This window comes from Calliphora vicina, chromosome 3 (assembly GCF_958450345.1).
Source record: "Calliphora vicina chromosome 3, idCalVici1.1, whole genome shotgun sequence".
In the NCBI taxonomy this organism is placed as follows: domain Eukaryota; kingdom Metazoa; phylum Arthropoda; class Insecta; order Diptera; family Calliphoridae; genus Calliphora; species Calliphora vicina.
The window spans coordinates 75,155,185-75,182,768 of record NC_088782.1 but is presented as its reverse complement, the minus strand read 5'-3'; the positions used below and the strand labels follow the sequence as shown (position 1 = coordinate 75,182,768).

Genomic DNA, 27,584 nt, shown 5'->3' with positions numbered 1-27,584 from the left:
CTAATACATATCGGATAAGAGCTGCTTTTGGATACACTAGCATTTTGTTGGCAATGAATGGCAACACTCAAGAAGAAACTATATGTATAGATGCTCCTTGGCAACACTGAACAAATCGCTAAAATTCTGATTAAGAAAACTGAAATACTTATTTCCCAGCTGCTTCGCAAAATTTCAAAAGAAAAAAAAGCTAAATTACCATCACTGGTATCTACTCAAAAGCATTTTCAGAAGTTCATGCAATTTTTTCCAAAGATTCGAAATAAAAATAATTGGTAAATATATTAAAATTTTGCAAGAATTCATAACAAACTTGAAAAACAATAAATAACTTCCATCATATTGTGTTTATAATTTGAGAATATTATGATTTGTTATAAATATTTTATGATGAACGACGTAAATGTCAACTAAAAAAAGATGAACAGTGTGAAAAACCAATAAAAATGGTGGAAGTGCGGTGGTGGAATCACACACGAAAAAAAATACACATAAAAAGTGCAATGCAATTGATAATGTCATGTTAAATATATGTACATACACAATTTTCTTTATATTTCAGGTAAGAAAAGAGAAAACAATTTATGTGATTTATTGATCTAATCAATAAATAAATTAATTCGGAGACTACAAGACGCAAATTGTAAATTTGACCGGCGTTTCCGGCAAGAAAGAAGTACGTTCTTTATAACAGAGATATTTCGTGTGTGTATAACAGAGTTTTAAACAGTTTTTGCAGTAGTGGTGGTCGTCGTCGTTACTGTTACCGTTGCCGTTGCGTCGAGGACTTTTGTAATTTGAATACAAGAAGAAAAAAGTAAAAGTTCATTATTGTTATAGAAATTAATAATTGAATTGAATTGTTTTGTAATTGTATATGTTAAGTTCCTACATCATCATCATATATATATATATATTTTTGTGTTTGTGTGTCTGTAGATAATCATGGCCAATAATTACTCCGGGTTTAGTTACGGCGGTACCCAGTACAATTCGACGGGTACACCGGGGGCATATAGTTCCAATTCAGTTGCGTATCCGGCTGTAACCAACGCCACTTATGCAAACGCCGCCGCTTATCAATCTGCCGTAGCTGCTGGCAGCGGTAGTTACGCAGCTGGAGGTGCAGCCGGAGCTGCTGCTGCAGGTTATGCAGGATACAGTGGTGACTATAGTCGTGCGCCATTGCAGGCCTATGACTCGTCAAAAACATTTTATCAGCAGGCGGCCTCCAACTACAACACCGCTGCAGCGCCTACGGTCACCAAGACTCACTACTCGGCACCGCCAGTTAAAAATGTGACTCCGATCGGTACAAAACCTACGGTTGGCAAAGATAAAAGTGGCGCTGGGACTCCTGGAAAATTGCCTGGAACCGCTGTGACTACAGCACCTGGTTCCTATTCCAATTATGATGCTGCACTCTACAGTGCTGCTTCCATGTATGTGGCTCAGCAACAACAACCTGGTACTGGTAATCCAGCCAAGTCTAATGGTTCCGCAGGTGCTTCTGGAAACTGGCCGCCATATCGCAAAGGCGGTCCCGGTGGTCCGGGCAACAAAATTTCGCGGCCGAAGCAGGCACCCAGACCACAACAACTGCATTATTGTGAGGTTTGCAAAATATCTTGCGCTGGACCGCAAACCTATCGAGAACATTTGGAGGGTCAGAAACATAAAAAACGTGAGGCATCACTTAAAATGCAGGCTAGTGCACAAACTACTTCGCAAAATCGTGGCAACAATTATCATTGTGAACTTTGCGATGTTACTTGTACCGGCACAGACGCCTATGCCGCTCATGTTCGTGGAGCCAAGCATCAAAAGGTCGTAAAGTTACACCAAAAACTGGGTAAACCCATTCCCTCGGAGGAACCCAAGAAGATGTCCAAAATAAACTTTGTCCCTGCTGGCGGTTCCGCAGCCGGCACAGCAACCAAAGCAGGAGGTGGCGATGAAGAAGAAAATCCAGCTGATGATAAAATGGATGGTAAATATTTAGTTAATTAATTTTACCAAAGATACATAAATACTTATACATATATTCTTTTTTTGGTCAGATAATGCTGATGATGCCAGTAATCATGAAAATACTGACAACATTAAACCAGTCGGTGGGGAATTCATCGAAGAAGTTAAGGATGAAGAGGGAAAAATTCTTAGCTTCAATTGCAAGTTGTGCGATTGCAAATTCAACGATCCAAATGCTAAAGAAATGCACATGAAAGGTCGTCGCCATCGTCTACAATACAAACGTAAAGTTCAGCCCGATTTAGTGGTGGACTTTAAGCCTACACCACGACAACGCCGTCTAGCTGAAGCTCGTGCTCAACGAGCTCTAATGAATTCTCATCGCGGCCAAAATTCAAACTTTGGTGATAAGCAGGCATATTGGGGCGATGAACAACGTCGACGTGCTCAGTTCGATGACGAGTATGATTACAATAATTGGCTAGCTCGCAGTTTTGGAGGTGAGTTCGATCGTTAAAGAAAAATATTGGTAAAAACAATTCAGTATTGTATTATGTATATATATTTATTTATAGAAATTCATATTAGAGTACTGCATAATTATTTAAATTAAATAATTCGAGGTATCAGGTTAAAAAGAAAAATTGTTTTTGTGTAAAAGCAGACATAGGTTGAACCAGAGGCGCAACAGAGAGTTAAATATACTAAAAATATTTACTCTTTTCGTCTCTCAGTAACCTTTCTATGTATATTTTATTCTATGGTTGTGTGCTCTTAATTTGCTCATATCATTCAAAATCTTGTTCCAAAATATATTTTTCAATTTTAAACTATTTTCCATTCTTTTGATTATTGCGTTTGACACTTTACCACAACAAAATAAGCAGTGTAAATTATATGTGATATTTCAGGCCCTTGTGACAGATCCGCAGGATCGATAGATCCTTATAGAATCAAAGGCTTTTTCAATGCCAAGAAATGTTTTTTGTAACTTTCAATCAATTTAACAACTTTAATTTAAATTTTTTTCCAAATTTCCTCATATGCCACTTTTAACAAAATGTGAAATTTCACTGTTTTAAAAATTATATAACCCCTATTTCTACAAAATGTATTATACACTAGCTGTCACGGCAAACGTTGTTCTGCCATAACACACAATGTTTTGAAGACTCCCACTATACTAGTACTCCACATATGCAATAATAAATTTTTACTTTGTATGGAAGGTGCCATGCCCATTGTTCCTATATAGGTCAATTGTGAATCTAAACCATCCAGGGACCCACTTAAACACACACAACAAATTTCATTGAAATCGGCCCAGCCGTTGAGGAGCTAGTTTCTGGGATAAAGATAATCTACATTCCTCGCTTAAACCTAAATTAAACTAAAAATTGTGTTTCTCACTTATATATTTATATGCTATATAATCTTAACTGAGCATAAGTATAAAATGCCTAAGCACAAACAGGTGAAAAATAAAAAAAAAAAAAAGGACAGCAGCTCTTTGTTTTTATTTGCTTTATTGACATCAATATAATTTTTAATATACATTTTATATATTTTAATGCCACTTTTTCTTTTACAAAGTTAAAATGACCAAAAAAAGTTATGTACGCCTTTTAGTCAGTTCAATGCCGTCTATTTTCTATTTTCTCCTGGTGAAGAGTACTAACTCTGTTTTCGTTGGGTTTACACCCAGCCAATTTACCCTGGTCCAGGCCGAGAGATCGCCGTTCACTGCCTGCATGATTTCACTGTTTGAGGAAAGAAACTTTCCCTTGATAAGAATCACAACTTTATCCGCATAGTCAGCTACCTGCCTATACGCTTACCAAACTACATTTTTTCAAAAAAGGAAACAAATAATGAACACAAATGCATCATTTATGCAAGAAAAGAAAACCCCATAACTGTATATGTTTGGTCTTATAATTATTTCTTTGTGATAATATTTTGCAATACCAATTTTCGAATTATGACAACAACAATTTTGATCTTATAAATATATTGAGGAGTGTATTTGAAATATTTTAGCTATAATTTTGAGCTATATATCGCACTTGATCAACAAGAGGGTATTGACTAAACATTTAAAAATTTTCAGTAGAGGCCAATAACAGTTTGTGGTTACATTTTAAGAGAATTTGAAATTCCGAATACATCAAAGTAAGAAAATTTCATTTGCAAAAATAATCTATTTGTTGAGTTAATACCGTTTTTCTGAAACTTTTCGATATTTTTTGTATTAACTCAAAATAATACCTTTTTGTTTATATAAAGGTAGTCACTACATTACCAAGAATATGGTCTCAAATGTGATTTTCGAGATGAAAGAATAATCGGAATACGTTGAAATTTTTACAGTAGAGCAAAAAGTGAAATTTTAAAAATATGGAGTTAATATCATCTTGTTAATACCAAGATGTATAATCTTGTCGCAAATGGTCTATATGTATAAAACAGAATTTATTTAATATATTATTTTGTCTATTAATGAAACAGGCAATCAACGTGGATTCGGTGGCCGCATGGGTAATGGACCGCCACCATTCTTTGGCATGATACCTTCAAATATTCGTCGTCCGGAAAGCAACGACGACCGTCATGCCATTGCTCGTCATGCACAAATCTATCCGAAAGAAGAGGAACTACAGCTTATTCAACGCATTGTTTCGCATACTGAGCGTGCATTAAAATATGTTTCGGATAGCCTTGCTGAAAATCCCAACGATAGCGGTCCTTCTTCGGCTAAAAAAGAGAAAAATGATGGCAGTGCTGTCAAAGATGGACGTGACAATCAAATGTTGTCGTTCCAAAAGGAGGCTGACTCTGGAAATGTTCGCATTTTAAAGGGTGTTATGCGCGTTGGATTCTTGGCCAAGGGACTACTCTTGCAAGGAGACAATGCCGTTGAATTGGTCGTACTCTGTTCAGAGAAACCCACAATTGGTCTTTTAAAGGGAGTTGCAGCTGAATTACCAGAAAAACTAAAAGAGGTTGCAGGTAAATTAAAAATGATACTAATTCGATTTAAAATCGTTATCTTTTTAAACAAATATGAATAATATATCATAATTTTACTACATATGCTTGATGAAATTTACAAATAAAAAGGAAGGCTTTAATGGCGCCATTCTTTATCTTTCTAAGAATGAACCAAACATGAGCCTTTTTTCTAGGCAACTTTTTCCAAAGAAATAGCTTGATGTGCATGAAATTAAATTAAACTATTCCATTTACTTACATACAATCATTTCAATTCAATAATGTACTGATTGAAATGATTCTTATGATCTTGTTTGTTTGTTTATTTGTTTTTGTTCGAAACTCAAATCAAAATGAAATCGCTATTATAAGAATTTCTTATAACATTTTCATAGAATAGTGAGTGAGTGATCTTAGAATATACGATGGCAATTTGTATGGAAAAAGTAGTGTAAAAAAGTGAAAATGTGGTGGCATTAACAAAAATTAAAAAAAAAAAACAAGAAACAATAAACAATTAATAAATTAAAACGATGTATTAAAATACAACGACAAAATAAACAAACAAAAATTTTGTATTTGGTGTTTTCAGCTCTTTTTCACAGGATGATTTCATACTGGCTATGTTGAGATTGCTTCTAGACAACACACCCAACCAACCAACTACCATAATCGGTTTAAAAAAACACTGTCTCCCATGTACATTCTCTATAAAGGACTTTTTACTGGATAAAGGACTTTTAACGGTAACACAAGTACTCTTCGTGTCTCACAAGTCCGTGGACCGTGTTAAGATAAACAAAAAAAAAAAAAACTATCACAAAGGAATATATTTATACAAAGTTTAGGGGGTCTAAATCTCTCACTTTCTCTCTCACTATAACTCAAGGAAACAACAACCGTAACTCCTCCGTTTTATATATTAATTTGACCAATTCGTTTGACAATCGTGTTCACTGCTTCGTCTTTATTTGCGTGTTCATAATGATATCTATCAATAATACACTAGTAATGAATAACAAACAACTAAAAATAAAAACCGAAACAAAAACTTTGTGTAAATAAAATCCTTTGAATATTGATCGATTGATTGATAAATTAATCATCAATTTTAAAATTGATCACACAAATCAAGCAACAATGGTTTTCAAAATTAATTCCATATTGCTTTCTACTCTCCATACTTTTGCTGAGCTTTCGAGCCGATTCCAAATTGCTTAAAATTTGTGTGATTCATAACTAAAGTAGCAACAATATAATGTACATTTCATTATATTGTTTTATTTCAGAAGAAGATCGAAACATGAAATGAAAATTGAGACCGAAATTATGCAATGACATTCCGATACGGCACACAATCGATTTACATATCTATTTATTTATTTCTCTCTTTATAACGGTTGTTGCGTTTTAAATTCTTTATATTTATTAAAAGTGTTGCCCAAATGACATCAACAATTTCGGTCAATGTTTTTCACAATACTCTTAGATGTACATACAAATATAGAAAGAATCATGTAAACAGAGTTGCAAAAAGGGAAATTTAATCAAATATTTAAGAAAATTATCACTTTATCTCTTGGTATTTTTTCGCTCTAGGTCGTAAGGTTTGTTTATCTAATTTAAAAATCGTGTTTATTATGAACTGATTTATTTTTAGGTCTAAAAAGAATGGATATTATTATTGATCGATACAAGCAACCGAAAATCAGTTGACACAAAGGAATTATGATTTAAATAATCAAATTTTTTTCCACCCTAATTAAATTCTTCAGCCACAACAGACAAATTCGATTATTTAGAGTGAATTTTCGATTATCGATAAATACGGTTTTCACAACCTAAACTATTTTCTATGCGTGACAAAAGCAAAAATATGTTTGTTTAAAACAGAAAAATAGGACTTAATTCTTAAGGAATTATTGAGATGCAATATTTTTTATATACATTTTGATATCCCCTAGCCAGTTTTGTATGAGACTCTGTAATAAAGGTCAGTTACACAAATTGTGTTCTACTGCAATTGAGCAGTGACCAGATATCACTCCTACTAGTCCCGAGACTTCTCCTATCCATCCCAATTATTATTTTGATTGCTTTTGCGCCCTGCAATCCGTCCTTCTGCTCCAAGATTGGTTTGTAGAGTCACAGAATCTTTCGAAAATCAACCTATAATAGTGATAAATAGTGGGTTTTATTAACTATATCGCACTGGTTCCTCTAAAGAGCGTCAACTCAAAATTTTAAAATGTTCAGTAGAAGCAAAGAACTATTTTTTTTTTCAGTACATTACAATGAAACAACTGTGTGGATACAACTGTATTTTTTGGCGAAAGAGTATAGAAAATGATAGCAGATTTTTACAGTGGGTAGATATGACGTGAAAAGTGAAATTTGAATAATTTTGAGTTGACCCAGTAAGTACCAAAGCCCCAAAAATTCAAGTACTTGAACATTTTGTTGGAATTTGACTTGAATGCAAATGTAATTATATTTTAAACATGAAAAATATTTGAAAATTTATTTATTTTTCAAACAAAAAACATATGGCTTGAATTTATGTAATACAACTGTAATTCAATTGCTTGACTATAATTCAAGGCTTGAATTACACTTGCTTTCAACTTGAATTCCAGTAAAAATGCTTATTGGGGACGCTCTTTAGAGGAACCAGTGCGATATGTACTATATTTAAATGCTATACATACATCGTAAACACGAGTAGTGTGACGTTATCTGTTCAATATTGTGACTATATAGAAAATTTCAACAACAGTATGTTATGGTGATTTTGGTCAACATCGCAACGACATTGCTCTGATTGTCTTTTTCTGCCTGGGTAGTTTTAAAGTATCTAAGACTAATAATACCTTGTGACTTTACTTTGTGATTTAAAACACAGCTATAAGATCTTCAATCACTATGATTTTACTTATTACGGTATCCCATTTACAGCTGCTGTAATGCTTTTATTCTTTGTGGTCTTAATCAACAATTGAGATGATCCATATCAAAGCGGACAGCAGTCGGATTTGTTATCTCCGATTTTCACGAAATTTACCACAGATATTATGTATTGCAAGTGTTTCCGGTCCAAAACTATGACGTCTTAAAATTTTTAAAAATTGCACATAAATTTCGAACTATACAATTTATATTGGATTTTGTGAATAAATCACATTTCTTTCAAAAGTTTAAAGTTCAATTCTTGGGTTATAAAATTCAAAATCCTATATCTAATCCACATTTTTAAATTTAAAAAAAATATACATACATATACATATATGTATGTATGTTGAACAAACCCCATTCCATATTTGTGCAAATTTTTAAGTTGGACATTGGTTTAGGACTTATACACCAAAATAACACATTTTGGATCATAACTTCTAAACTAAAAAAGAATAGCTGTTAAGTATGATTAGTAATCGTACCAATTAGTAATTAGATTACTTTTGTTTGAAGGGTGAAGTAATGATTACGATTATTTTTGATTTTGCATGATTAGGAATTGATTACGATTACAAGTAATCTAAAAATACTCAAGATTACCGTTGACTACTATAAAATAATCAAAAGTAATCAAAAAATTATACCACCAAATTTTGTGAGGATAGGTCCACCAAATTTTGTGAGGATAGGTCCATACCGATTTGACCGACTAACATTCTTACTTGTTGTTAGCTATTTTTGTTCGATTGTTAAGAATTGCATACTTTAATTGAAGTTTTTTGTATTTTTATTAATGTGAATTTTTCGATTGTGAAAATTTTAAAGAGTTTGTCAAATGTTTCAAAAAAAATGTACGAATCATGATACAAATGAATACACAATTGTTGTAAGTAATCAAGAGCAATCAAAAATTTATTTTTTGTGATTTATTCATAACATTTTAAAGGATATATTTTCGTCTTTTAAATATTTCAATGTTGTACGATATATGGTTTAAAAGTTATGTGTAGTTATATGTGTAGACTTTTGTGAAAATTTTTTATTTATTAACATTTATAAGATGTCATATTTTTGGACCGGAAATGGTCTATTGTCCCATATTTTGTACGTAAGGATAATTGTTAAATACATATTTAGTAAAAACAGTGGTAAATATTTGAGAGCAGAAACATGCAATTGTTAAAAACCAACTTGATTTTTTATATTTAAAAATAAAAAAAAATGTTGAGATTTTTGTAAATTGAAAGTAAATTTTTTATTTGCTCAAGTTCATTTATTAAAATTATATTGGGTGAATTACTTAAGAATGTGATAATTTTTAAAATTTTTAGCTTTTATTTTGAAATATTTGTACAATTTAATATTTTCAAAGTATTGGCCATTGTTCCATATGTTGTCCATTTTTCTGGCAACATATGGATTCCGAGCCGAGGTCGTCGGAGGTAAGGTCATCTTTTGAGACCAAGAACGAATCTAGCCAATATCAGATACTCGGTTTCAAATTAAAGCGTATCCCAGAGAGAGCGTTCTGCTCGATCGAAACAAATATTAGTTGGACTGGACAAGGTCTGGACTATAAGGCACTTCTTTCTAAATTGTTTTTAACCGGTGTTGTAACATGTGGCCGAGCGTTATTATGATGGTATATTACGGTTTTACGCCTGGCCGCATATTCTGGGCGTTTTTCGGCAAGTGGTCGCTTTAAATGAATCAGTTGCGTTCGGTACAGGTTCCATGTGATGGTCCCAGCAGATTTCAGCAGTATCCTCCAAATACTGAGCATTACCTAAGCGTCATGGATAGTTGGCTTTGGTGTCGATTCTTTTATAGCATTCAAGCATTATTTTGGGCATGCAAAATCGTATTTCAAGGTCTCTCGGCTCGCAAACGTTTTGAAATTGCTGCTTGAATAGTTCCCAATGATTTTGCAAGCTTTTGTTGATTTTTGCAACAATCTTCATAGAGTAATGTCTCCAATTCTTGGTCTTCTAACTTTTTTGGCGGGCCTGGGCGAACTTTGTCTTCCTTGAACTACATAAACCATATCTCACACGTTGAAAGCGATGGAACACATTCACCATAAGCTTTGGTGAACAATCTGTGCACTTCAGGGGCACTTTTTTTCAAAACAAAGATGTAAAGCAAAACTACAAAATTCGACATTTTCGAAGGAAAGAAAACGTTACACTACATATAATGTTCAATAACTAAGTGAGAATAAAGGCAGATATGTACCCTTAAAAATTACATATAAATTATTAAAAACAAAAACTACGTTCAAAAGATACGCCATCTATTGAAAATCCAGCATTTTTAAGTCATACTCCCAATACATTACAACTTTTGGATAATTGTTTTTTATTAATTTTAGATAACATTAAAAAACCACAAACAAAATGAAAACAGAAACATGAATAATGTTTAAAAAACCCATTAATTGTAGTAGGCAATGTAATGACAAATCACTATTTATTCTTGGTGTTTTGTCAAATCTATGATATTTTTACAAATAGATCTTGAGTGTTTGAAATTCTCATGAACATTAAAGTTTTATTTATGTACAGTGCCGAACTTAAGTATTGGCACAGGATGCTCATTGTACTTTAAGGTCTATTTAGAGGCAGTATTGTAGAGATTTTTAATAAAAAAATATATTTACCGGATAGACTGTTGAATTTCCTATAAAATATAACCAACTTCATTTCAACAATTTAATACCACTATTTATTAATAACATTTTTGGCACACTTCATTAAAAGCTAAAAAAACATTTGATTTAGGAAGCAACATTGCAAAATTTAGTATATAGTTGCAAGTGATTTTTGCTTTATAACTGCCTCGAGTAGCTTCAGCATGAATCCACCAACTTGTTTTGATATCTGACCCAATACTTTGACATTCTTCAACTAATTCCTTTTTCACTCGCTTATCTAGCTCTTCCCACAGATGCTCCATTGGGTTGAGATCCGGAGATTGTGGAGGGTGTGGTAGGTCATGCGAAATATTGTATGAAAGCCACATATGTCCAGTATAGGCCGAATTTTGGGGTCATTGTCATTTTGAAAAGTGAAAGAAAATGGTAAAATTAACATTTCTGCACTTTTTTTGAGGTGTTTCCATATATTTCACTTTGTCCATTATTTCGTCAATGAACACCAGCTCTCCAACCACTGCAGCGGACATACAACCCCACACAATTACCTCTCCAGCACCATGTTTTACTGTTGAAGCAATATTTTGTTTTTCCAGCTCTTTATTGGGTTTCCTCCATACCGTTTGACGGCCATCAGAGCGAAAATTATTAATTTTGCTTTCATCAGAGAGTAGCACTTGGTGCTAAAAATCATGTGGCTTACGTAAATTCCTAAACGGCATATTCTAAACGCTTCTTTTGGTTCACAGATGAAATAAATGGTTTATGTCTAGCAATACGACAACTATAGTTTGACTTCTGGAGCACTCTTCTGTCTATTGCTGCGTGAACTTCTTTCCCAAACTCTTCTTTAATCTCTGCAGCAACCTTTGCTAAAGATATTTTTGAACATAACTTGACCTTTTTGATTATATGGCTGCATTTACGCTCACTTAAGGATCTAGGACGACTTGTATGTTTAGCACTTTCAATTGTTGATGCTCCCTTAAAACGTTGCACGATACTCCGAATTGTAAAATGGCTTCTTTCCATAATCTCTACAATCTCAGTATACGATTTTCCTTGATTGTGCAAGTGAAAAATGATTTTGCGCTCAGATTCTGTTGTTTCCTTTTTTTGTTAGCTATTTTCAGCAAAATTGATAATATTGTGCAAATTTTTTACAAATTGACATTAACAGTTTTAGAAACGAAAACTGTTAAATAAAAGAAGATAAAATGGCATTTTCTATGAACAAAAAGTGGATAGATTGATAAAATTTTAAGAATCTGGTTAAGTGTGCCAATAGTTTTGTTCAACAGAATTGGGGAATTTTTCGTCTTTTTATTGTTAGTAAATAATATTGCAAAATTTTTGAAATAAAGTTGGTGGTATTTTGTAGGAAATTCATCAATCTATCTGATAAATATATTTTTTTATTAAAAATGTCAACAATATGGCCTTTAAATCGACCTTAAAGTACAATGAGCATCCTGTGCCAATACTTAAGTTCGGCACTGTATGTATATAATTTCTTTAGCATTCCAAAAGCCTTTCCCCTTTATTCATAATCAATTTTTTAATTTTGTAAAAGGTTTATTAAACAAAATTTCCATATAAAATTTGTTTTATGAACCTGTAACTGCATAATATATTTGATTTACTGGCATAATAAATTGCAATGAATTTATCTAAATTATATAAACTATATATCTAAATTATATAAATTTAATCATTGAACAAATTCCACTGTGTATTAATCAATAATAATATTTTTTGCTAAGACATGATTATTTGATATATTTTTTAGTAAATTTAATTTTAATAAATAAAACTAACTTAAAAAATTTATTTTAAAACTCATAAATTCGTCTGTATTTAAACCAGCCAGCTCATCAGGGATTTACAAAAGTATTTATTTGCTTCGCTTCCCCGACAGTTCCTATAGATAGATAGATAGATAGAGGCTTAACTTCAAAAATATGTATGTATTTTGATTTTGTGATATCATACATTTGACGTAATTATTGTGTTAAAATTGTAGCTCATTCTGCTGCTAAAACCACTAATTTTGGGCGACAGTTTTCGCTGAATATTTTTAGCATTAGAATATACACGAAAAATTATAAAAAATTGCTTTATTTCACAATTTTAGAATGCACCAAGAATGAGTTGGGAAGATCGAAAATGTACTTTTTTTTTAAAGAAATTTAAAACGCTATTTGTTTTGAAAAATGGTATAAAAATATCCATTCTATCACTAACTTTTAAAATGTCATGACGTCTTAAATTTTCATATTGCAAACTTTATGAGGGAGCAATTCGTAGCCTAATTCATTGATTTTTGCCAATGAAACAGCACATGTGTGCACTAGGGTGGCCCTTAATAAACGAAAGTTGGATTTTGGCCATTCTCACCCTCCAGTTTGGTGAACATTAGTAAAAAAAATCATCCTGAAAAAATTTTAGGTAAATCGGTTGGGGTTAAGACGTGCCGCAAAACCTCTGAAGTTTTGAGATGCATTTACAAGGGGAAAAAATGCATTTTTTCAGTTTTTGTAAAAATTTTGCCATTAAAAAATTACTTTTGCAATTTAATTTAAAAGAATCGAAATATGTACGCAATTGTCGTTCTAATGAGACAAAACAGAAATTGGTCAAGAAATGTGAAAGTTATTAAAAATTCGCCAGGCCATTAACGTGTCTCAGGCAACTAGAACAAGAAAGGTAGGAACAAAATTTACATATTTTGATAAATATTAAAATAAAAGCTCATTTTTACTTAAAATATATCCATATTTACTTGTATATGAGTTTTTGTCTTCGTAGGATACCGTTAACCTATTCTTAGGTATGAACAAAAAAATACAATTTTTTTAACGGCAGTTTCAAAACTCCATTTTTAAATTTTTAAAAATTTTGTTAAACAAATTTCAGAATTTTTTGATCATCTCATTGGGATTTATTGAGAATATAATAGGGAATAAAAGTGTGAAAAAATAATGAAAATATCTCTTATAGTTTTTCCGTACCTGCGATTTAAATTTTGAAATTTTCGAGAAAAACCAATTATTTGGCAATTTTTTGGCGAATGAGCTCCATTTCTTTACTCTTATGAATTTTAATCGTTTATTAAGGGCCACCCTAGTGTGCACCCTTGCATTGTCCAGGTGGGAAAAACTTTTTTCTTGGTCAAATGCGGTCGTTTTTTTCAAATCCTCAATAAGTTGGGATAATATTCGCTGTTTGATTGTTTTACCCTTTTTTTATGTAGACAATGTGGATTATACAGTGTGTATCCCTTGGCCTTCTTCTGATTTCTGGTTTAACCGAAAAAGTGTGTTTTTGAAAAAACCGGTTTTAATTATTGCATTTAAAAAAAAACGGTTTATATTAAATTTGTATTTAATATGAAAAAGGTCTCCTTCAATTTATTTTTATTTGTGGACACTAATAGGAAATGTGTTAAGAATTGTGTACTAAATCTTTGAAAATGTATTATTTTATATCTTTTACGAAATATTGTCAAATGCTATCTATAATTTTCTATAAAATAAATCAATATTTTTAAAAGTGGTATCAAAGTTTTCCATTAATATGTGTGAATGAGCTTTAGAAAATATATTTCATTAAAACCGGTTTGTCAAAAAACCGAAAAATTTAAAAAACCGAAACCGGTGGAGTTTCCAATGATGAAAAAACCGGTTGACCAGTTTTCGGTTTTGGATACTCTAATTGTTAGCAAACGCGGCAGCCATCTTGCGGAAAGCTTTCACATATCCAAGTGAGCATTCAAAATTGAAACCACTGAGCCATGTGAGATGCCTTAGCTTCCACAATCTCTAGCACTTTCAATCTCCGATCGGCCAACACCATACTTGAATTTTTCAATTGTTTCGAGTGTCGAGATCTCAACTAAACGTTCGGCATCTTCCGTACTTGTACTGCCACAACAAAAAATTACACCATTATTGATCAATGATGCAAAAACCTTCTAAAAAACTATGATATCAAATATATGTACATATCGCTCATTTGCTGCAACAACGTCATAACCCAAAATTCGGGTGTTTTCAACTGAGTAATACAAAATATGCGCCGGCCTTTAGTCTTTCATATAGTTTTATCAGTTTTAAAAAAAGTCAATTATTTTTTGTATGAGAGTGTTTTCTTGTTGTAAACGTCAAAATTAAAATTTTAGGTTAAATACAGATTAGAAAGATATTAGTATCTACTATTTAAATCAGGTTTTATTTTAGAAATCGCATGATTTGTTGAAAATTTATTGAGGAATAGTAAAATGTCATCAGACATTCAAAGTCGTTTTTCTCAAAAGGACTTTTTTTGAATTATGACGTTGTTGCAGCGAATGAGCGATATGTATTACACATGTTTTATTATTTATGCCCAATCTTTCAGGAACTGCATGTGGAGTGAAGAAAAGTTACTTATGCAAACTTGGGTGGCCTTCCATTCACTTGCTTCTACTTTTAAAGTAAAGAATATCCAATATATTTTTTTTTACTGAGTGAAAATTTAATAAAATTGTTTACACTATTCTAATCTAAAAAATCTTGATAACAAAGAATTAAACAAGTAACAGTGCTATATTCGGATGTGCCGAATCTTTTATGCCCTTCACCAATATAATTTTAAAGTAAATTTAGGTGTAAAAATGATTTTTTTTATTAAACCCTTAAAAGTTGAAAAAAACCGACCAAGTGTAGAAAATCCTGGTTTTATTGGCTTCTTGTTAAAACTTTATTTTTTTTGCATCCGAGATGTATCCAAAAATCGATATATACGTTGTGTTTTTATCATATCACAGTATTACGGGAAGTAGACGAACATTGTTATATTATCATTCTTATTTATGAAGATCCAAATGCATATTTGTTTTATATGTAAATACATAAATATACTAAGTTTAAACCTGTCAAACCCCTAGGAATTTCATGAGTTTGAAGCGATTGTTTCTGCACTCCAGCGAAGTAAAAAAGTGCTCTAGTTATGTATGTTTTAATTTTGTTTTCTTTTAGAAATAATTATATTTTTTTGCAACTCTTTTTACGAATATTTACTTAAGATTAAAGTGCAAGCAAGCATTTACACATTTATTGGGTTAAAAGTAACGTAATAGATGACATTAAGATTTAAACATTTTATTATTTAATTCACGGTTACCCATTGGTTACTTTTATCTACATTTCTAAAAGATACCAAATTTGGCGTTACGTGAATTTTTAATATAAATTTATAAATCGAGCTGTTGCTTTTTTCCATATTTTGTAGTTACTTGCTTAGAATACGCACAGTTTTTCATACTCATATTAATGATTCATAGTTGAGAACTTTTTATTTATTTTAAACATATTATAGTCTAAATATATGTACATGGTTGAACCATCAATCAATTCTATGTATGATATATGTAAGTAAATAGAAATGTTGTTATTTTGCATTGATGTGGGTATGAAATGACTGTAATGTTTTATGTTAGCTAGTTAGTTATGTATTTAATTAACTGAAAATATATATGTATATAGGATTTAATTATTTTAATTTGCTTTATTCGATTTGTAGGTGAAAATCCTGTTGACTACAAAGTTGAAGTATTAATAGAAGAATCAGCAGTTTTAGTTCAAGATGAAGCCGTATCTGTTAAAATTTCGTTGACTTCTCCATTGTTGCGTGAATCTCCAGATGGTGGAAAAGCTGAAAATAATAGTAGCACTGGTGATGCTGCATTGTTGCCGCGAGAACCATGTCTAAAGGTAAGAAATTTCTAATGGAAATTAACATAATAGTATTGCTTATAGAAAAACATACATATCGTCACCTAAAATGCAAAACAACGTATAATCAAGAAATTCGAAATTGATTTTATTATTGACTAGCTGAACCCGGTCCGCGTTGCTGGATTTTAGAAAACATCTGTTTTATATTGCATCTCGATCTCGATTTTAATATACAGTGTCGGAAAAAGTCGGTAATCCAACCTTCAATGTTAATACATGTGGTGGCATTTCGGCTGGTTCCAATGAATTCAAAAATTAAGTAGGACTTGTTCTTCGTTCATTACTGTGTCAATCGATTTGTATTTTATTGTTTCGCCAGACACTTTCTATTGTATTTGGTCATCTAGCGGTATAATGTAAAAATTGGATTTTTACACGCCCCTCCGCCCACAGACCGAATATTAAAAATCTGACTATACAGTGTTACCCTCTGGACTATTCTGAAGATTCCCTGAAAATTTCATCAAAACCGGTCCAGCGGTTTTTTATACATATAGATGGCATTAGCGGTATAATGTAAAAATTGATTTTGCCACACCCCTCCGCCACCAGAACGAAAATCATAAATCTGTCTTTATGGTGTTACCCGCTAGGATATTCTGAAGATTCCCTGAAAATTTCATTAAAATCGGTCCAGCCGTTTTTGAGTTCATTCGGAACATACATCCATTTTTATATATATAGATGAAAAATGTTTGTATGAGAAAATTCGAAAATTCCTTTCCGAAATCACCGAATGGACCTAATGTAGTATTTTAGGTGTCCAAAACCATATTCAGAAAATTTCCTTTCCAATGATACCAGTTTGGAGCTGATCGGTTGGATGGTCTCAGAGTCTATAACGGACATAGGTAGAAACATTTTTTGTATTTTATATACACATCTGCTCAAAATAATAGATACACCAAAATTTATTTTTTAAAAACGAAAAAAAATAATGGTATATTGTAAAATTATAAAAAAAATTCAGTCGATTTTTATTTATAGTTAAAAGGAGAGTAAAAAACAAAAACAAAATATTTCATAATTAATAATAAATATTATAAAGTAAATTAAATTTCTTAAATTTCGAAAAATTTGGTGTTCATAATAATAGATACATTTTTAAAAATTCTTATTAAACAAAAGCTAATAAATTTTATCTTAAAAAAATTAGTTTATTATTAAAGTAAAGCTAGTATCCAGTATATCCACCTTTGTTTTGTAAAACTTTCTCCACTCTTCTGGGCATACTGGATATCAAGTTCTGACACTTCTCCAATGGAATCTCGTACCATATTTTTTGCGTTTTCTCCCATAAATCGTCTTTATTTTTGAAAACTTCCTTCGAAAGCCATATCTTTAATTCACTCCACAAGTTTTCTATTGGGTTTAAATCAGGGGATTGGCTGGGCCAGCTTAAAACAGGTACGTTATTCTCCAAGAACCAGTTTTTAACTAATCTTGAACTATGTTTTGGGTCGTTGTCCTGCTGGAATGTCCATATTAATGGCATATTTTCCGATGCATATGGAAGCATTACGTTTTCCAATATGTCTCTATACCCACTAGCATTCATGGTATCTTCTATTCGGAATATCGGACCAACACCATTCCATGAAAAGCAACCCCAAACCATTATGTTTCCCCCGCCATGTTTTACCGTCTTTTTTGTAAATTTAACGTGGAATTCTTTTCCTTTTGGTCGGCGTAGATTTCTTTGGCAGTCGTTTCCAAACAAATTTATTTTTGTTTCGTCGCTCCATAAAATATTTCTCCATTTTTTTTCGCCTTCACACCCGGACCATTGTAAGTGCTCTTTAGCAAATTCTAATCTTGTCTTGATATTTTTTTGGCGCATTAGTGGCACTTTTCTGGCAATTCTTCCCGGCAATTTAGCTTGTAAAAGACGACGACGAACTGTTTGTGGACTGATTTCGTTACATAGCTCCGCAGAAATAGCTTTCGATGATATGAAAGGGTCTTTTTTAACCATAAGGACGATCCGCCTATCTGTTTCTGGACTGGTTTTCTTTGGTCTACCGCGAGTTTCTCTTTTTTGTTTTTTAGATAAAGCATTTTGGACAAAATGTAAAGATCTTCCTATGCTCTTTGCTATTTCCCGTAATGATTTTCCTTGATTTCTCATCGTTTGAACAATTTTTTTCTCATCTTCGGTACAATGATGATTTCGTCCCATTTTCTTCAAAAGAGTCCTATTTTTTATAAAATTGTTGCTAAAATTTAAATTATACTTACTGTTTCACGTAAATAGGAACAAAAAATTGCAAAAAAAAAAAATTGTATATAAACAAATTACAAATTACTGATGTGTATCTATTTTTATGAGCAAATAATTTTTTGTAATTCAAATAAATTCGTTTTTAAAAATCAACATGAAAGCAAATAGTTGCCAGATTTTTGACTGACATGACATTGCCAGATAGAAATTTTAATAATATGATGTATTCTTAACGCTTGCGAGGAAATTTTCAATGTTACCGCCATTTAAATTTTTTCCAATTAGGTGTATCTATTATTTTGAGCAGATGTGTATATAGATTTCTAGTTTCATTGTAATTCAGATTTGAAAATTTTGTTTCAATATCTCAAGTAGTTTCTATTTTATATCCATTTTGCACTTTAGGTGACGATATGTATAATAATGTAATTCAAGACATCGTTATTTTTCCCTTGCGAAAATGTGAAATTTTGCATAATCACAACGACATACATACATCTATATTTTGAAACAGTTTTCGAACAGCAGTATTGGAAGAATTTTTCTTTCCAATAACCGATATTTGGCTGCAAAACTGTTAAATGGCATTTCTTTTTGTTGCCCCCATTATCACAATGTATAGTTATGTTTTAATCTAAAGTTATTCTGAAAGTTTTCATACAAAAATTATTTTAACCGATAGTATAATTATGTAACCAGACTTCATGTTAATGGCGGTTAGAAAATATAATTTAAACTTAACTTAAACATTAGTTTCATGCTTTAAAAAATTCAAATCTAGTCAGTAAACACGAACAAACATTGCAAAGCTCAGGAACTGCTACACTCTAAAAATGTTAACAATAATTTTAAAGTACAGTAGAATCTCGAAAAAGTTAACTCGCGAAAAAGTTAACCGCTCGGCTAAGTTAACCAAATTTCAGCGTCCAGCTCAGAAAAGTTAACACTTGGTTCTGGTTGAAAATGTTGACATCAGCATTGATGACATTGAAAATTGAAACAAGGATCAAATTACGGAAGATAACGATGATTTCGAAGTGTTTTTTTTATAATCGATAATTATTGAGCAAGATATTGAACAATCAAAAGTGAGCTTCTCGAAACTGGTTTGAAAATTATAAAAAAGCAAATCAGGTGGCAGATCCCTTGTCAATATTCGCACGAAATGGTCAAGATCTATTACACTAAAGATACAAAAACAAGCCAGTCTCGACTGCTTCATTAAACCTCTCCGCACAAATTAATATATTTTGTTTCTGATCACGGAATTGGTTAAAAATGACTGAACTTCAGACCACTATTCAGATACTATTTTTTTGTAATGATGAAAATTAAGTCATTAAAATAAATTTAGTGTTTTAATTTTCGAAAAATCTATGTTTATGTTTATATTTTTTTCAATTTTGAAACCAGCTTAAAAAAAATTATTAGTTGGAAAAAGTTAACTGCCCTTGGGACATTTCGTTTAACTTTTTCGAGATTTTGCTGTATATCAAGTAGTCCGACTTTATTTTTTAAAATTACTCTCCCACATATACATTACGGTGCGATAATGTATGAAAAATTGTTTTTGTTTTATGCTTTCAACGGCATAGCTTATATATAAAGCATAGTTGTGGGTAGTGCACTAAATGTTGAATTGAAGATTTAGTGCAAAAATCTGCACTATAATTAATTAGTGCAAAATTTTAACCTGCAATCAAAAAAAAGGCTGCATTAAACATACTATCACTAAATTTTCAAAAATGAGTAGTCATGATTGTTTAATCCAAATTCGAAAAATAAAAATTTTAAATATTTTTTGTTATTTTTAATGATACATATGGGGCATTTCATGTCAAGTGAACCAACTTTTGAAATCGATGTCTTCCGATCTATTGGATAGTAACTCAGACACAATTTTTCAACAAGTCGAGGTCGAGAACTCTCTGAGTTATAGGGGGTCAAATTTTGACAATTTGGTCAAACAGGTGTTTTTTCTTATCCATGTAACTTATTACCTATTGTTCTTAGCAAAATGTGTCCCAAATAGTTTAGATAGCTCTTTCTTCAATCTTTCGAAAAAAAATATTTAAAAAAAAAATAAAAAAATTTAATATATTTTTTCCGAAATCAAAAACTTTTTTGACTTTTTTAAAATGGGCCCTTTTTTTCTTAAAATAAAGCTTAGATATTTTCCTTGAACACCTATTTGGTCGCTTAGTGGGATGCGAGTAGGATATCTATCAAAATAAATATTTTGTAACTCAAAACATACAATTTTTGACTTTTTTTGCAAAATCAAAAACTTTGTTGACTTTTTTTCAAAATGGACCCTTTTTTAATTTTTTTTTTTAGCTCAAACAAAAACTTAGATATTATCCTTGAAGATCCTTTTGGTCGCTTAGTGGGATGCGAGTTTGATATCTATCAAAATAAATATTTTTTAACTCAAGACTTACAATTTTTGACTTTTTTTTTTTGCAAATACGAATATTATTTCAAAATGGGCCCTTTTTTTAAATTTTTTTTAGTCAAAAGAAAGCTTAGGTCCATTCCTTTAAGATATTTTTAGTCCCTTAGTGGGATGCGAGTGGGATATCTACCAAAATAAATATTTTGTAACGCAAGACATACAATTTTTTAATTTTTTTTAAAAAATCGAAATTTTTTTCCAATATGGGAACTTTTTTTAAACATTTTTTTTTGCTCAAAAGAAAGCTTAGGTCTTTTACCTCATTTTGTTCATATTTAGTGCTGAGTTGAAAATTAGCAGCCTCACTAAACATTAGTGATAGTGAGTTAAAAAATTTTGCACTCAATTAAATTAGTTGATTTAAAAAAATGCAATCATCAGTTTATTGCAACTTTTTTGTATGCACTAATTTGAGTGCAACTTCAAATTGTGCACTAAATTTTTAAGTTCAAAATGGTTTAAGTTTATTCCTGTACACTAATTTAAAACTTAAACTAATATTTGGGGCATTTCATGTCAAGTGAACCAACTTTTGAAATCGATTTCTTCCGATCGGTAAATTCTCAGAGAGTTAAGTTTTCCCTAATTTATTTGACACGTAAAAAACATAAGGTAGAGGATTTTGTCTACTTTTCAAAAATCTATATAACTTTTGACAATTAAAAAATTCATGGAATACTTTTTTGAAAAATATGTCTAAAGATGCTTTTTATTGAATTTTGCATAGATACAAATTTTTCAAATTGAAATAAAATTTTTATTTATGAATATTTTTTAATGAAATTTCACAGTTCTGTAGATTTTTCTATTTAAAATGGAAAAATAAAAACAAATTTTGAAAGTTGTTATCAAGTATCCCGCAATTCCCAAAAAAATCTTGAAAAATCCCAAAAATGGGCTATAATATCCATACCAGGGGCGGGGTTATCGGAACCCTTTACAAAATAATTAAGAACTTATTGGGTCATCTAAAATAGGTTACTATATTTTGATATCGAGTATGCGATTTGAGAATTTTTGCCCTAAAGTTGAATTTTACATAAAAATAGGCATTTTTTAAATGGACCTGATCCCGTCGGTATCAAAAATTATAAATGTTTTTTCATTTAAAATATTTGGCGTAAAGTTAGCTTTTCAAAAAGTACAAATTCATTATATCCTCTTAGAAATTTTTTAGATAACTTAAAAAGAATAAAAGTACTTTTTTCCCAAAAAAAATTGCGAAAAATCGCCTTTTTTAAATTCAAATGCATGTAACTTTGGACTCAGCCATGATTTTTAAACACTTCTTGCTTATTTTTGATATATAGATCTATTGTTAATCCTATAAAAGAAAAATGGATAAAATCGGGGAATATTTGGAACCGCGGTCACCAAAAAACTGGAGTAGGGTGGGTAAAAATTTTTAAAATTAAATTTTCAAATGCGAATATCTCCTAAGCTATAAGAGATAATTCATAGCTACGACGAGGAGATTCTATATGTGTCATTTTTTTTTAAATCGGAACACAAACGAAGAAATAGGATCATTTTAAAAATTGAACATACCCGAGGTGTCCTACCTTGGGAACCCCTGGTCCCGCTCCTGGTGGGCTCATGAGGTCCAAATTCAATACTTAAACTCGACTACACTTCCTCTTTGCGCATGTGAAATTTCATTCAAATCGGCGTAAGGGTTTAGAAGTTACAGATTTATTTCAATCTTTTTTTATTCTCATACCACTGTGTGCTGTCAAAAACCTAAAAAGGCACCAATACAACATATACACCTAGGGTTGCCAGATAACAAAAGTCAAATAACTGGACCATAAGAAAATTTTAACTGGATTTTTAAAAAATAACTGGACAATTTAAAAATGCTCTTATAGTTCAAAAAAGTTAAATTTAAGTTAAGTTTTTTTTACAAAAATAACATAAAAAATAAAGAAACGTTAAATTCAGTCCTACATACTCATCGTCACCTAAAATTCACTACATCCTACATATGTATACAAATTTTAAACTTTTACTTTCAAAAATAACCAAAATTCAAACAACGTATCATCAAGTGTATGATTTTCTTAAACAAAATAAAATTTACGGTTTAATTAATAAATAGTATTTTACACCAATTTGGGTAGTTTCCTTATATTTTTTAATAAATTTGTTGCAATAGAATTTTTTAGGTAATCTTTATGAAAATTTAATAAATTACGTTTTTTTAATTTAAATAAGTATCTATAAAAACTCCTTTTTTATTTAAGATTTTTTTTCATAAAATTTATATTGATGATACGTTATTTTGGTTTTAGAAAACATCAATTCAAAATAACGTATGACGCATATCAAAAAGTGCACTTTGAAAAGTGAACTTATTTATAAAATATATTAATAGTTTTATTGTAATCCAAATTTGAAAATTTTGTTTCAATATCACAAGTAGTTTTAATTTTATTTATATCGTTTTTTGCTTCTTCTATTAACTTGTAAAGAGTGATGTTACGTTATTTTGAATTTTAGGTGAAGATATATTAATTAAATACATAAAAAGTAGAACAATTTTATTTGCCACATATATTTTGTATTTTAATTTACAAAATTTACTAAATCTTTTGCTTTAAAATGTTTGCAACATTATTCAAATTTCAGCTTTTATTACGTCAAAAAGTATTCTATTCCTTTCTTATGAGTATAGATTATTTAAAATACTAATAATTCTTTCAATCCTTTATATAGATTGTGTAAATTATGTTTATGGCTTTTTTTGAAAAATAAAATTGACCATATATATCAATTGAAATCAGAGAAGCTTGGTATGAGATTGATGTTTTTTATTGTGTGTTTTTTTAATTATGAAGAATTTTGTTTCACAATCAATGTTTTAGCAAAGTTGCATCATTGTCCGCCAAGTTGCACCATTGTCCGCCAAGTTGCATCTTTTCTCAGTCAACAAAATACGCAACGCAGAAAATGCTCTTTCAACAGAAAGCCGTTTAGCCGGCAGTGCATAGACAATATGAACCAATTTATTTAAGAATTGCAAAAGTATCCTTTTTCTCTTCCTAATATTGCAACAAATCGGCTTCTACGTCCAGTCTCATAGGTTTGAAGCTGCTAATAAATCTCGCGATGTATTGCCTTTGTCATCGTCTAAAGATAAATCCACTTCAAGTTCTCTAATTGATGTTCCAAACAACGACGACGTATTTAGATTCGTCGATTCGTTAATCAGAAAATCGGATATTGGTTGAAGTGGAGATACTTCAGCTGAAGTTAAATCGAAAATAAAAGTTATGAGTAACGAAAAAAAATATTTATTATAAATAACTCTTATTAGGCAACGTAAAAAAATATAAATCGAAAATAAAAGTTATGAGTAACGTAAAAAAATATATATTATGAATAACTCTAGAAGGCAAAAAAAAAACATAAAAATCAAAAATAAAAGTTATGAGCAACGAAAAAAAATAATTATTATGAATAACACTTATTGAAAAGCAAAACTTATTTTCATTGAGAATAACTATTATTTAAAGAAACAAAAATTTATTTCTACAATATAACAGTTATGGCTAATTTTTTTTAGATATTTCTTATAACAGTTATGTCTCTGATTGAAATATCTTGCGGCAAATTATCAAGGCTTCTCGCAGGCAGCAAAAGTCATTGTACAACATATCGTTAATTATATTTGATATTTTTAAAACTTTGAAAGCTCTGATAAGTTATCCCACGATAAAAGAGATTGTTTTAAATTTAAAAATGAGATTTTGATGTAAAGTGATTTGTCTCCGAAATCATATCATTGCGCTAAGTACGTAATATCAATTTTTAAAAATTTATTTGCTAATCTAATTTTAAAGTTTTGGTTTTGAGAGATGAAATTTTTTAAAATAGTTACAACTTTGCTGACATATTTTAACAAATTCAAAAGATTCAACAAAAAATTTAACTGATTATACATTTCACAATTGTATAACTAAATATACAAATATTTTATGTACAAAATATCTATTAAATATAATTAATAAAAAAAATATTTTTCCAAATGAAAGAAATTATTTTTTAACTGGACAAATTGTATTTTAGCTGGAAACTGGACAAGACACAAAAAACTGGACAATCCAGGCCATTCCAGGCCGTCTGGCAACCCTATATACACCCCTATCGCGAATCAATATTTCACATGAAATATGTTCCCTTTTCCTTTTTTCGTTCATCAACTTTGTTCATGGAATCTAAAACATTTTTAGATGGAATTTTGTAAACAATAAACAGCTGTTACGAACAAAATCAACTATTGTGAATGAAAAGTTCATGGGGATATTCACGATAGCAATTTTCCCTTCGAGGGAAATGTATATTTCATGGGAACAAAATTTCACATGTTATTGCCGATAGGGGTGATACATTTATGTTACTAACACATATTTAGAGTTTGGTACTTCTTCACTAACACATGTTTAGAGTTAGGTACTGTTGTCAAAGAGTTGGATTACTTTTTATACTTTGTTTCGTACCATAAAACAAATTTTAAACAGAATTTAATTTTTTTTTCATTTTAGGTGACGATATGTATATGACATAAATTTTTTTTTGCTACAATTTGATTACTTTGTAATACTTTAATTTGGCCAGAAGGCCAAATTGAAAAATTCTTAAAATATGTATTTTTATTTTTCGCAAAAAAACACTTAAAAAACATTAATAAACTATGATTTTCATAAATTTTAAACAGGCACTCGCAGAACTTCGTCATGCCAAATGGTTCCAGGCTAGAGCAACCGGTTTACAGTCATGCGTTATGGTTATACGCATTCTACGTGATCTCTGTCAACGTATACAATCCTGGCAGGCATTGCCACAGTGGTCAATGGAATTATTGGTTGAGAAAGTCATTTCATCTGCTGGTTTCCCCATATCCCCTGGCGATTGTTTGCGACGCATTATGGAAGCATTGGCTTCCGGTTTCCTCATCAATGGTCCTGGTCTATTGGATCCATGTGAAAAGGAGCCACAAGACGCTCTACACGATTTGTCTAAACAGCAGCGTGAAGACTTGACCGTTTCAGCACAACTTTTCTTGCGTTACATGGCATTCAGACAAATCTATAAAGTTCTTGGTATGGATCAACTACCAGCTCCAAAATTTCCATCACGCCCATGGCGTATAAATCGCAAACGTCGTCGTTCTCAGGGCAAAGACAATACAGATGGCGGCGAGCCTGGCAATAATAATGCAGATGCTGAGGAATGCGCATCCGATGAAAAGATTCCTAAAAAAGATGGAAACGATGCAGCTGCCTAAACATTTAAATACACATACAATACGTTACCAATAATAATAATAACACAAACATATATTTATCTACATATTATAATTTATTACAATGCGTTATATTTAGAATTTCCCAACTGAAAAAAAAGATGAAAAAAGTAGAGCAGATATGTTAACATTTTGGTATCCGAGCGAATCGTACGGAACGATTTGTTATTTGATTTTCAGTTTTGAACCTTCAGTAATAATAGAAGTTTTTTTTATAGACACATACAAACACAAAAAATATGCATACAATATACATATAAACCATGAAGTTAATTCCGTATTGCCATGTATGTACTTGATCGTGTATGGTATTAAATATGATTATTATAATGAAACATTATAAACTTATGTATGTATGTATGAATACTTACTTATATATGTAGTACGTTGACATTGAAGACAACATAAACAACATTATTAACATTATAATATAATATCTTGAATTTTAAATAAAATAAACACAATCAGAATTAAAAACTTATTTTCCTAAATTTCAAAATCTAAAATAATCTTATATCTAGGTTTTTTAATTTCCCGACCTTTTATAATATCCCTGGAATCGAAATATTTTTTGATACGTTTTTGGGTACCCGCTGACCCGGCAAACGTTGTTTTCCTACTTTTTTGTTTTGTCACATATAAAAAAATTTTGCACTATAAACCTATGTTGGGTCTACACCAGTGATGTTCATGCCATACAACAATTGTTCAAAAAATTTACACACATTTATTATGCTCTTTTAAAGAGAATAACAAATGTAATTTTTTTAGAAATTCATTAAGCATTGTTGTTGGTTGGTTTTTGTACGAAGCATAGCAAACACATGCGTTTCAATTACAATTGAACACAAAACAACAAAGTCAAAAATAAATCAAAAATTTGAGAGAATTTCGGCCGTATAATGTATATTCTTTCATTTCCTTTAATTACATTCATTTAATAAATTGGTTATATCTGGCAAAAATTCTAACTTTAAACATTATTTATTTTGTTCTTATTTTAAGTGTTTGACATTATGTTTGCTGGGTAGCTATCTCACCAATACATCTTCATTTTTATTTTTGAACATCACTGGTGTACACTAGTGAATGGTATGAAAAGCTAATAACACTAGTTTACAATGTTTTTGCTCATGAATTGAAACATATGGCGATTTGTGTAATTAGGTCTTCTAACTTCGGAAAAAATATTAAAAAAATCCGGGACGTCAAACTTTTGAGATATTTCTTAAAAACGAAACATATAAAAATTTACATTA

At 30.8% G+C, this 27,584-nt stretch overlaps 1 protein-coding gene across 2 annotated transcripts; it reads left to right on the top strand.

Annotated features, from left to right (window-relative positions):
- The first annotated feature begins 132 nt into the window (after window positions 1-132).
- Window positions 133-26,802, top strand: Zn72D (Zinc-finger protein 72D). 2 transcript variants are annotated; one of them, XM_065506130.1, is made up of 7 exons: window positions 133-275; window positions 563-817; window positions 940-1,990; window positions 2,061-2,471; window positions 4,480-4,980; window positions 16,130-16,320; window positions 25,738-26,802. In XM_065506130.1, the coding sequence occupies exons 3-7, from the start codon at window positions 946-948 to the stop codon at window positions 26,305-26,307; spliced, it is 2,718 nt and encodes a 905-aa protein (XP_065362202.1). In that variant the 5' UTR covers window positions 133-275; window positions 563-817; window positions 940-945; the 3' UTR covers window positions 26,308-26,802. The 2 variants fall into 2 exon arrangements, 1 of the variants encoding a protein (XP_065362202.1); XR_010576294.1 differs by lacking the exons at window positions 133-275; window positions 563-817; window positions 25,738-26,802 and adding an exon at window positions 5,555-5,708 and having other exon boundaries at window positions 16,130-16,269.
- The last annotated feature ends 782 nt before the right edge of the window (window positions 26,803-27,584 follow it).